Raw genomic sequence first — 13,085 nt, forward strand, 5'->3', positions numbered from 1 at the left:
AATAAATAAAATCTTAAAAAAAAGAAACCTTGTCACATAAACTAAATGTTCATATCCTTTAGAATAGGACTACAGAATGATTTCCTTCTTTCCTATTCTCATACTATTAATACTTAAATTTTTTTTAACTTTTCACTTTGAAATAATTTTAGACTTCAAAAGAAGTCGCAAAAATACTGTAAAGAATTGTTGTATAACCTTCACCTAGATTTCCCAAATGTGTTTTACAAAACTGTAGTACAGTGATCTAGATCAAAAAGTTAACATTGATACAATTTTTAATACCTTTTGAATTGAACTAAAGTTTCCTGTTCATTTTCTGCCACAGAATCAGTATCATTAGGACCCAATTTTAGTTTTTGAGTTTCTTTTTGAGCAGTACTAACTACCTGTAAAGATTTATATTTCATGACTTTATTCTTTATTGTAGGTCTTTAAAAGAACAAAGAGGGCCACCTGGGTGGCTCAGTCTTTTAAGTAGCTCCCCCCCTCCCCGCACTCTCTTGCTCTCTCCCCCACCCCAAAAAAAAGGAACAAAGAGAGAATTTACTTATTTTCTTTTTAATGAGATAAACTCATTTTAGCTATTACCATTTATACATCTGAACTATATTCTGGGATCTTAGTGATCTTAGTTTTCCTATAGCTTGAAACATTTTGGTATTTCATCATCCTAGGAATTATTTCATCATTGCTCATCAGTTATTCCCTATTATGCTAAAAAAAAACTAAAATAATAAGGGAAGAATGATGGCATTGCCTAGAAGGATAATGCAGTGGTAAAATAAATCATCATTGTTACACTTCAGTTTTTTTACTGCTTTGCCCGAAGCATTACAGCATCTTCCAAGACAGTGTACAAGTTGGGAGATACCATCTTAAACAATCAATAAGACATTAGCATCTGGGGAATCTGAGTGAAAGTTATATGACCATTTTTTATACTATTTTTACAACCTTTTTAAGCTTTCAGGAAACATATTTGGTAATCCTTGATTTTTTTTTTTTGCTTCCTGTAATGGCAAAAGGAAGAAAACGAACAGAGGAAGACCCCTCACAGCAGAGGAGCTAGCAGACAAATGCAGTCCAGCAGACAGAAGCAGGCTAGACGGGGGTGATGATGGTAAAATTGACTGTGAGCCAGTTCACAGGCTGTGTAGTCTTTAGATGACAATATGATGAATTTTCTCAGAATGAAGAACTTAACACGTGCACCATGTATTTTTGGGGGGCGGGTAAGAAATAATGATATCCTCATCCAGGTAGTCATTCAGCAGGAAGGACTTCAGAATGAAGTATTTCACCATGAATTAAAACCATTTCAATTTGCTAAAAGGGTATACGATTGTATCCTTTCATCTTCTAGGATGTTTATGCACCAAAACTGACTTGTGAGTGGACATTTGCTAAAGGCAGGTGTACAGAGGTGATTGGAAGGAAACAGGACATAGAAATGAAAAAACAACATTGGATCGATTGTTCTAATTGGTGTTTATTAGCCTAAAACTGAGAGTGCTTGCAGTTATGGAGCAAAGAAGATGATTGTCCTTGCCAATAAAATTAAGAATTAAGTTCTCAAAGTACTGTGTGTGGTGATGCAAAAAAAGGAAAAAAAATCCCAAAGTGATGATAAGCTAGAACTTTACTAGAGATGTATCTGAAATCAAAATTTACCAAATGCTATGTTTCAACTTCATGTTGTGATAGTTGGTGACTACTCAGTTGCATTTTAAAGGATATTGCCTATTTTGGGTATTTATATCTTCAAAAGCAGGAAAATAGGAAATAAAAATTAGGATTTGCTATTCAAATTCTTTTTTAGAAAATTTATTTTTATTTTGGAGAGGGAGAGAGAGAATCTCACGCAGACTCCCTGCTGAGTGTGGAGCCCAACCCGGGACTTGATCCCACAACCCTTCAGAACCCCAGTTGAAATCAAGAGTCAGATACTTAACTGACTGAGCCACCCAGGCGCCCTTTTTTTTCCTTAAGATTTATTTATTTAACTTAGAGTGTGTGTGCACAGGTGCTTGTGGGAGTGGGGGAAGGGATTAGGCAGAAGGGGCAGAGGGAGAGATACCTAAGCAGACTCCACGGGTGGGGAGCCCAAAGCGAGGCTTGATCCCACCACCAGGTGATCACGACCTGAGTGAAAATCCAACGCCCAACCAACTGAGCCACCTGGGTGCCCCTAGGCGCTCCTTCTATTTAAGTTCTTAAAGTTTCTGATAAAGTTGTTTTTCACCCAAATGGTAAATGATAAGTTTTTCTGATACACCAAGAGTTCAAGGTAAATCACATGAGAGATATTTTGAACCAAGATGACTGTTCTGAGCTACCTTGCTAAAAATTGTTGTCATACCACAGTATGACATAATCCCACCAAAGCTCACAAAAGGTATGTACCAGATGGGGTTAGCATTATATTAGATCCAGGTTTCTCAACCTGGCACTATTATATTTTGGCCAAGTAATTCTTTGTTGTGGGGGGTTATCCTGTGCATTTTAGGATGTTTGGGAATTCATGAGATGCCAGTTGCACTCCTGTCCCCTAACTGTGGCAACCAGAAAATGGCTTCTGACATTGACAAATGTGCCCGGGAGGGTGGCAAACTATTCTGGTTGAGGCCCTCCTCATTAGAAGACTGACTATAAAACTGATTCAGGGAGGCTTGGGTATTAGATCTTGTGTTTTAAGAAGAATGGGTTGTTAATTTTGTTGAGCTATTAGTCTCTGTAAAATGGAAAATCTAAATAGATTGCCTTTTTCATTTATTCTGGGATACTTTTCCTTTTCTAGCAGATCTAAATCCAGAAGTGGATTTTTTTTTTTAAGATTCATTTTTATTTATTTGAGAGAGAGTGTATGCACACAGGGGGAGGGGCAGAGGGAGAGGGAGAGAGAGTCTTAAGCAGACTCTGTGCTGAGCTTGGAACCCACGCAGGGCTTAATCTCATAACCCTGAGATCAGGACCTGAGCTAAAACCAAGAATTGGATGCTTAACTGACTGTGCCATCCAGGTGCCCCTCCAAAAGTGGATTTTTGGACAGGTTTTGAGGTTGACTATGGTGGGCAATTGCACTGGATTGAAGTACCTAATTACATTTCACTATATGCTTTGATAAAAATCTATTTGCTTTTAAGAGAAACTTTCCATTTTTCCACAATATTTATTGATGTAAACTGACCAGGGCACATTTTAATATGATTTTATGTGATGCTGACTGCCTATAAGAGAATAATTTCAGAGGATTTTTTTAATTACATAAATAAAGGAATTTAAAAATGTGGCTAATTCAGGGTAACAGTACAAAATTAAGAGGCACTATAAAGGGTCAACCATAAATTAAGTGCATATCCAAAAGAAAGTTGTATACTTAAAAGCCTCCAGATAGAGCAGTTTAGTTTGTTCCATGCACTCTCTTACTTTGAGCTTATCTTGACTTAAATTAATTCTGTTACCTGTATTTAAGCCAATTTATGAATTTGTTTGTTATTTATTATTGATTTTTATAAATAAATAAAGCAGGGCTCGATCTCACAACCCTGAGATCAGGACCTGAACTGAGATCAAGAGTTGGATGCTTAACTGCTGAGCCACCCAGGTGCCCCTGATTTGTAAAATATGATCTAAATGAAAAGATAGATTTTTTAAAGTTGGATTTTCCATTTGGATTTTAATAAGCATGAAGAACTGTCTGAATTTCTAAGAGGCCAACTTTTCACTCTAATGAAAGACATTTTGGGTTGTAGAACTAGAAAATTGGCTTTTATATTTATCGTTCTGAAAGGGTTAGCTTTTACTTCAGCCCTTCTAAAATTTGTCTGAAATGTGACACAGTGACTTGTCAGTTGTTCTACCCTATTCCAGAAGACTGCCCTGCAATATCAGAATTATCCTGCTCTGCTTGCTTTATTTGGGAATTATGATTTCTTCGCATGATGATTTGGAGCTATCCCCACTTTTTATTATAACACATGGCCAGGTGACTTTTTAATGTTCTGCTGCCATTGTTTGTTCACATTAGTCCTTCTTCACTAGTTTCTGTCCTTCAAAGTGCTTTTTTCCTTGTTGAAATTCTATCTTCATAGACTAGAGTTCTGGTAACAGGGTAAGCTCCAAATCTGAAACAGTTGGAGACCATAGTAGCAGATGAAAATCATGTCAGCTGAAGCAGGGCTTGAAAGTAGCTCTGTGTCTGACTCTTGTGGCTCCATTATTTGGCATTCGAATACTTCATAGTCTGGAATTTCACTGTGCCTCTCTGCAAGCAGGATACTATGGTCTGTCCAGTATTTCTACTCCAGATTGGTCATGCATTCCAAGGAGAAAGAGTCTAGCTCCTTGCCATGTGACCTTGAACAGGTCACTTAATTTCTTTTGAGTATCACTTTCCCTCTAAATAGTGTTCTGGGTGTGCCCATCTGACAAGACTCTTGGGAGGAGCACATTGACTTATAGCAGTCATGTTTGGAAGATTCGTTGTGGGGCAGGAAATCTGTCCTATTCAGTGCTGGTCCCCCACATAAAGCACAGGGTCTGGCATGTGTAGATTCTTGGGAATTATTTGTGGAGTAAATGAATTGGCAAAGACTGTAAATGGCTCGTTATCACCTGTAAGTCCAAAGTTACTGTAATATTTCAATCTCATCCTGTGTACCCCCTATGCCCTCATTCCTAATTTTCAAGATAAAACCAAACATTTACCTTCTCTGTAGAGTTTTTTCCAGTACACACATTTCTACTCCTTACCAAATTTTAGTACTTATTATAGTATTGTACCACTCATGAACTGATTTGTTTTGTTAGCCTTTCCTCCCAACATTTTATTAAGAACAATTTCAAATACACAGCAAAGTTGATAGAATTTTATAGTTGAATACCCATATACACACTAGATTTTATATTACCATTTTTATAGTACTTGCTTTGTCATATATGCATTCCTCCATCTATTAATCCAAACTATTTTCTCGATGTGTTTCAAAGTAAATTTCAAACATTAGTACACTTTCACCTAAGTACTTGAGCATGCTATCCTTATCTAGAGTTCAGTATTTGTTTATAGCTTTTTCCTTCTGATGCAAAATTTACAATGAGATGCACAAACCTTAAGAATACATTGTGTGTGGGTGTTAAAATCACACTGTATATATTCTGTAGCTTGTTCTTTTAATAGTATGTTTTGGAGGACTTTCTTTATATAGGAACCCCAATCTTTCTAATTGCTACGTAGTTTTCCCAATATGGATGTATCAAGTTCAGTTATTGATAGACATTTGGATTTTTCTTACTTTGCTGCAGTAAATATACTTGGCAGATGTATAGGATAGACACCTGCAAGTGAATTGCTAGGTAGAAGGGTATGACCATTTTAAATTTAAAAATTTAATGAATACCACAAGTTGCCAACCACATAGTCCATGCCAATTAAAACTTCTGCCAGTAGTATTTCCCTATACCCTCACCCACACTCGATATCATCATTTTCTTTTAATTTTTGCCTGTTGCTTTGGGGGTAAGTATCATTTTACTTTATATTTCTTTGATTACTAGTGAGGCTGTATATGGCCTTCCCAAGTAGTTTTTAAGCTTTTATAGGACACCTACCACCTTCTTATCTGCTCCCTGAATATTTGCTAATTGAAAGAGTGAATGCTGCCAAAGCCTTCCCACTTTGTTGGGTTGAGGGTGAAAGGATGAATGAGCTAAGTGTGGGAGAGGTTAAAGAAAGCTGAAGTTGCTCAGTGCATGTGTGTCTTAAATAAGTAAAGGGACTCTTCTCCCTTTATTTCTTATTCTGTGAGAGGTAGGAGATACTGAGGTGGTTAGGAATTTAGGCTCTGGAGGTAGATTTGGTGGATTGATATTCCAGCTTTGCCTATTAGCTGTGCAGCCTTGGGCAGTTTACTTAATCCTTATATTTCAGTTTCCTCATTTATAAAATAAAGAGTAACAGCACCTTCTAGGGTTGTTGTGGGGATTATAATAATATTTATAAATTGTGTAGAATGGTGCTTGGGATTCATTATATACTAAATATTATATTAACTCTTTATTTTTTCCCTCTGCATGGTCAGTATTTGAGTGTGTGACGTGGTAGGACTGTGGGGAATGCAGATAAAGTTGTAAAGGTAGGGACCTTGAAGAAGCTTTGGATGTTGGAAAAGCCCTGAAAAGACCAGACTGGATTCCTAGCCAGAATATTACTAGACTTTTTATGTCCTGCAGGAAAGAAAGTGCCCCTCTACAGAGGAATATTATTAATAAGGGATTCTGGAATCTTCTTAGTGTTAAGGAATGTTAGAATCAGAAATAACCTAGAAATGATCTTTTCCAACCATGTCATTTTAGTCTTTTTTTTTTTTTTTTTAAGATTTTATTTATTTGACAGAGACAAGCGAGAGAGGGAACACAAACAGGGGGAGTGGAAGAGGGAGAAGCAGGCTTCCCTCTGAGCAGGGAGCCTGATGCGGGGCTCCATCCCAGGACCCTGGGATCATGACCTGAGCTGAAGGCAGACACTTAACGACTGAGCCACCCAGGCGCCCCCAATCATGTCATTTTATAGTTGGAAAAACAAACTCACACGGAATGAGGAAGTTGTTGAAATGTACATAGCTCCTTAAGTTGGCAAGTCTAGAACCATCGTCCTCTTACTCCAGGCCTACTGCTCTTTCATGATAGCATTTAATTGTTGAAACAATTGATATTTTAAAAATTAGACCACAATTGGGGCGCCTGGGTGGCTCAGTCGTTGGGCGTCTGCCTTCGGCTCAGGTCATGATTCCAGGTCCTGGGATCGAGCCCCGCATCGGGCTCCCTGCTCAGCGGGAAGCCTGCTTCTCCCTCTCCCACTCCCCCTGCTTGTATTCCCTCTCTCGCTGTGTCTCTCTCTGTCAAATAAATAAATAAAATCTTAAAAAAAAAAAAAATTAGACCACAATTATAGTACTAGGTTTTGAGAGGAGTTAGAAGCACTTGAATGTTTTTGTAGCATGTGAATGTGTCATTGATGTTAGGAATGATGGCATTTGAGAAGAAAACTCGAGAGTAAAGAAGGGAAAGGTGTATTTTCATGTTTTTAAATTGGAGGTTATTTTTCAACTCTGTAGTCCCAGGTTAATTCAGACTATGTTATTATTTAAACTTATGTCTTTTGAGTTATGATACACTGTCCACTGTGGGGCCTGTGTGTGCAAGCATGCACTTAAACTAGCCAGTGATCATCTTCAGGATGAAGTAAATAGTTGGTTTTGGGAGTTGAGCTTATAGTAAATTTGGGTGACTGGTCCTAAGTTGTACACATCACATTGGAGTGTGAACTGGTTTGCATATCGATGCTTTTGGTTTCTGCAGGTTTTGTGGTGCATCCCTGAGCATGAGTGCAGAATGAAGCGACGTTTGGATGACCAGGAGTCACCGGTGTATGCGGCCCAGCAGCGTCGGATCCCTGGTAGCACAGAGGCTTTTCCTCACCAGCACCGGGTGCTTGCCCCTGCCCCTCCTGTGTATGAAACAGTGTCCGAGACCATGCAGTCAGCCACGGGAATTCAGTACTCCGTGACACCCAGCTATCAGGTAAGCTGGAACCCAGCAAGGGACTCAGTGTAAGGGAGGGGCATTGGTGATTATGTCCAATGAAAAAAAAATTGTATTAAGCATCCAGTTAGATACAAAATTATATTTATGGGGTATCTGTAAGTAAGATATAACAAATAACAGAAACAATGTATATTTGGGTACTCACCACACAGGTTTTTAATTTTTTATTATTTTTAAATTATTCTATTTTTTAAATGTTTTTAAGTAATCTCTACACCCAGTGTGGGACTCAGACTCACAACCCCGAGATCAAGAGTTGCACGTTCCACTGCCTGAGCCACCAAGGAGCCCCTTAAAGATTTTATTTTTAAGTAATCTTCACACCCAACTTGGGGCTTAAACTTATAAGCTTGAGATAAGAGTAACATGCTCTACCCACTGAGCCATCAGGCACCCTTATATTTTTTTCTTTAACTCACTTTTTTTCACTCGGTGCGGTTCCCGAGACTTACCCTATTTTTGTGTGTAAATAATTGAGTCATTTTCACTCTTTTATGAATTATATGAATATATCCCATCTACTTATCCATTTTTCTTTTGCTGTACTCTCTCTCAGGCTGTTACCAGATTTTTACTGGTAAAGGTGCTGTGTGACTTTCTCCTGGTGCAGTGGGGCTCACAGTGGCAATCCATGACAAGATAAGCTTGCACCAGAATTTAAATCAATGTGCTACTTTTTTTTAATCAAAAAAAAAAAAGTGTTGCCATGGGGAAACAAAGGCAGCTGAATTAAATAGTGTGCTGATTAGTGAAGCAGTTGGTTTACATTGTGGTGCAAACTCCTTATCTTCTTGCAGCCCGCTCAGCAGGTTTGAGGGCACATGAAGAAGAGTTTTTCGGGTATCTAGGAGAGGGATTGCTGGGTCATAGGGTGTGCGCGACTTCTCCTTTAGCAGGTAACGTCAAATTGTTTTTCAGAATTGTACCAATTTATATTTCCACCAGCATTGTATATTCCTATCATTCCATGCCCTGACCAGTGCTGATCTTTCATCTCTTATCTCTTTACTCTGTTTTGTAGAAATGGAAGAAATTTGTTTTTTGCCTTTTTTAATTATGAAAGTAAATATCACCATGGTTTGGTTTTTTTTTGAAAAATGATCCAAGATGACTTCTTTCTCTGACCCTTCAGACTTTAAGCTATTCGTGATTTCTTGGGTATCTATAGTCACCTGCCTACCTATCTAGATACACTTCTCTTTTTATGTAATTTGAATGATACAGTATACACTGTTCTGCTATTTGCTCTTTTTACTTAATATATACTGGACAACTTTCCACTTAAATACGTATGTATAGATCTAAGTAGTTTTTAAGCAATCACTGCATTTATAATACTCCATTCTAGGTCAGTCTGAATCATAATTTATGTAACTGGTCTGGAGAGGCCTTCTTCAACCTAACATGTTAGTGACTTTTAAAAAGTTATGACTGCTACTGGGAACATAAATTAGTGTAACCTTTCTTGAAAGCAATTTGACAGTTGTGGCAGATTCTTTACTTTTTGACCTAGCAATTCCATAACTCCATAAATTTCTCAGAATTTATTATAAGAAAACAAGGAAGAGGGGAATCCAGGTGAAGTAGGAGATGGTGATTCCTTAGGTGTCATTCTTTCTCAGGAGTCCCCCTTGCAGTAGTACCATGCCCTCCTATGGGACTGAGGGCCACAGTCAGAGGACTGTTGCAAATCGAATCTTTAAGTTAGATCTTAGAAGAAAGAAAGGCTGCTTGTTTTTCTTGGGTGATTACTTTTATCTGAACAGATTGATGACTGTTTCCCATACTTGGGATAGTTGCATCTATTCGTATATTAGAAACTATAATGTGCTCATATAAAACTAGTCATCTCAAGTATTTATAAGCTCCAATTAAGCCTTTTAAAAAACTGTTCAAAACATGTATGTTGGAATATAGAAGCTCAGAATAATAACCCTTCTTGCTAGAGATAGTAGAGCTTTCAGAATTGTCCAAATAGTTTCTTTTTACTCCTAATGTGTAACTATTGTTTGTGGGGATTTGTAAGTAGTTGTCTATTTCCCACCCTCCCCTCTGTCCAGGGGAATCTTTTAAATTTGTGGGGACTTCAAAAAAAAAAATTAATCCTCTCTTACATTGTAGTATACAATTTCCATTGTTTAGATTAAGTCTCATGTTGTTTAGTCTTCTTATTTTGGAGACGTGCAAATCAAGGATATTGTCCTTCCTTAGTTGTCTTCTGTGGTGATTAACAGTTCTGAAACAGGAAAATAAAAAAAGTTTTGGAAATTTTGTGTAGCATTTTTCGCAATAGAAATGGAAGGAAAGGAGCTTGTGCTTTATTTCACTCTAAGCTTGTAAGAGGATGAGAGAAAGAATAGAAAATAATTGTTTGAGGCCAAACCACTAACAATTTGGAAGAAAGTTTTGTTCAGCAAATAAGGATAGGCAAAATAAGTAGGGATAGAAGTAGAAAATAAGGATAAGCAAAATAAAGCAAAATAAAAGTCTTCTCTAATTCCATCACCACAAGATAAAATGCTAACATTTTGCTATATATTTGTCACCTAAGGTTTAAAATCTTTTTATTGATTTATAGATACTGTTTTCTAAAAAAATATTTAGAAGTTTAAAACCATATGCAGCACATGAATACATTCAACTCAGAGATTATGAACATTTTATAATGTGAAAATATATGTATTTATATCAGTGCTATTCAAAGTGTGGTCCACAGATGGCTGATGTACATACTTTCTTATTAGTCTGTAATGACATGTATATAGAAATTGAGAGTATTTAGGAACTTACAGCAATTTGGACATAGTAATTTTGTAATATATCTGTAAAATGTGGGAATGGAAATTATGGGCTTACCTATTTTTCATTTCACTTCTCTAGTAATTCATTTTTATTGTATTTTATAAAAGTAGTGGCCCATGATGGATTGGAATTGAAGAAAAAAACAAACAAAACGGGTCCTTTGCCATAGATAGTTTGAGAAGTATTGAGCCATATAATTTTTAATAGTGGCAGAGAATTCTGTTGTAATATGGGTGATTTCATTTCACCAGTTCCCTTTTGTGGGAAATTTGGGTTTCTAATTACTGATAGTCCCCGACTTAGGGTAGTTTGACTTCCAATTTTTTTCTTTTCTTTTTAAGATTTTATTTATTTATTTGACAGAGAGAGAGATAGCGAGAGAGGGAACCCAAGCAGGGGGAGTGGGAGAGGGAGAAGCAGGCTTCCCGCTGAGCAGGGAGCCCGATGCGGGGCTCGATCCCAGGACCCTGGGATCAGGACCTGAGCCGAAGGCAGACGCCCCTCCAATTTTTCAACTTTATGATAATGTGGAAGTGATTTATAGTAGAACCCATACTTGGAATTTTGACTCTGGGTCTTTTCTCAGGCTAGCACTATGAAGTACTGTACTCTCATCTGATGCTGGGCAGTGGCAGCCTCCGCTCCTGGTCAGCCACGCGATCACGAGGGTCAACAACTGATACCCTCAGGCCATTCCAGTTTTTCTCTCTTAGCATAGTAGTCAACGTATTACCTGAGATATTCAACACTTGCTTATAAAATGGGCTTTGTGTGAGATGATTTTGCCCAACTGTGGCTACTGTAAGTGTTCTAAGCACATTTAAGGTAGGCTAGGCTGAGCTGTGATGTTCGATAGGGTAGCTGTATGAAATGCATTTTCGACTTAGGATATTTTTAGCCTAAAATGGATTTATCGGGACGTAACCCCATTGTAAGTCAAGGAAGAGCTGTAATTCTGTGTGTGTGTGCAAAGGTACGCATGCATGTCTTCTAGATGCATCTGGGGAAGAATGTAGAAGCCTTGACGTTTCTTGTCTGCCTTTTGTCGCCCCAGGTTTCAGCAGTGCCCCCGAGCTCTGGCGGTCACGGGCCCAGCATCACAGCGGTTCACAGTGGCCACCATCACCCGGCCGCTGTGCAGCCCCATGGAGGCCAGGGGGTCCAGAGTCACGCTCATCCCGCCCCGCCAGTCACACCAGTGCAGGGACAGCAGCAATTTCAGAGGCTTAAGGTGATATTCAGCTCCTCTTCTTCCATTAAAAAGTTCTCTCTCTCAGCAGGAAGCATTGGCTTCGGTCTATTAGTAGTGGCATTATAACTTTTAACATGCCAGACTAGGGGTTGAATCACAAGGAGTTTTACTTTGTTTTTGTTTTGAAACCTACTTAGATTTCCCATTTTACCCTCAGTGCCTGATCCAGAGAATTACATTCAAGAAATGTTTTTGGAATGTATGAATGCATGGTACTCAGACGTGTCAGGATAGAGGGACTGTTTTCGTACGCAATAAACAAGGTCCATTTTTTTGGATACCTCCTTTTGAACTCTTAGTTCTTAGTACGGCAGAAGGTTTTATTGAGCGTACACATGGTTGGCTATGGTCCTGTACAGTTACTGGGTCCAGTATTACCTTACGATTTAATCTTTTTATCCCTGCTTATAAATAGCTGAATGGGCTGGCATCTTCCAGTCCATCCTTAGTAAAACACATGCTCCTTTTTTGGGAACATTTATAAAGATTGGGGAAGACTATAATTGTGAATGAAGTGTCAGTGTTTTCATCTGTTCTGCTGAGTATGTGCTGTAGGTTTTCAGTGCTTTTGAAATTCATGAGGCATCTGTGGAGAAGTGAGGCTTGTGTTCCCAGCTAAGCCTCTCTCTGCTTACTGGAATGTTACTTTTCAAAATAAGTGATTGTTGGAGTAAGTGTTCCAGATTTCAGTTTTTCTAATTTTACATTTATATAAAATTTCAAATCAAGTTGCAAGAAATACAAATTAAAGAACTATAAAGAAATGGGATGTTGGGTCTTCATTTGGTCCTATCAGCCTAATTAAATAGTTTCCACATAGGAATGAAGAGGATACTCTTGAAGGACACTTCCATGCGTAGCAAACATTTCGGCCCTCTCTTTTCCTTGATACTTAATCTAGTTCTCCCTGATCCCTGCCCACATTGGTTTGAGTTCTCAGGGACTTGTTTAATTTTGGCCTAAGGAAACTAAGTGCTACATAAATATAAAGCATACCAAAACTGAACTATATAGAGGGATTTTGTAAAATTTATTTTGTCTAAAGTAATTAAGAGTTGACTATACTTAAAAAAAAAAAAAAGAGTTGACTATACTTAGGCATAGTCTTTAAAGAGAATACAAATTATTTGGGCCTGAAACTTCACTCTGGGCTCTATCTTTGGGAAAATTTGTGTAAGCTATATTGATGTTTTTCTTAAAACATTTTGCCTGTCTGCTTGTAGAGTGATGGCTGTGTACCAAACTGTATTATTGCCATGAACTTAGCATTTCACAAAGTCCTGAAAATATTTTTTAAAGTTGGTTTGGTATGATTTAATTCCATATTAATACGGTATTCAGCAATTAGTTAATACCTTAATGATGCCAAAGAGCTTCTAAACTTGCTGTTAAACTAACAAAACTGTATATTTCTATAGTCTTT

The 13,085-nt window shown here is 37.9% G+C and overlaps 1 protein-coding gene across 4 annotated transcripts in view; it reads left to right on the top strand.

Moving 5' to 3' along the window:
- SIN3A (SIN3 transcription regulator family member A) overlaps positions 1 to 13,085 on the top strand; it is a 70,445-nt gene that overhangs the window by 14,188 nt on the left and 43,172 nt on the right. For all 4 annotated transcript variants that reach the window (XR_010404941.1, XM_045899663.3, XM_045899662.3 and 1 more), the window contains exons 2-3: positions 7,363 to 7,584; positions 11,465 to 11,641. Coding sequence is in view for 3 of the 4 variants with exons in the window: in XM_045899663.3 (XP_045755619.1) it covers positions 7,396 to 7,584; positions 11,465 to 11,641 (366 nt within the window). In the remaining variant the exon portion in view is untranslated. The remainder of the gene's footprint in view (positions 1 to 7,362; positions 7,585 to 11,464; positions 11,642 to 13,085) is intronic.

Source organism: Mirounga angustirostris, unplaced genomic scaffold (genome assembly GCF_029215605.1).
Source record: "Mirounga angustirostris isolate CCGP_5_RB_7025 unplaced genomic scaffold, mMirAng1.0.hap1 SCAF_9, whole genome shotgun sequence".
Lineage (NCBI taxonomy): Eukaryota > Metazoa > Chordata > Mammalia > Carnivora > Phocidae > Mirounga > Mirounga angustirostris.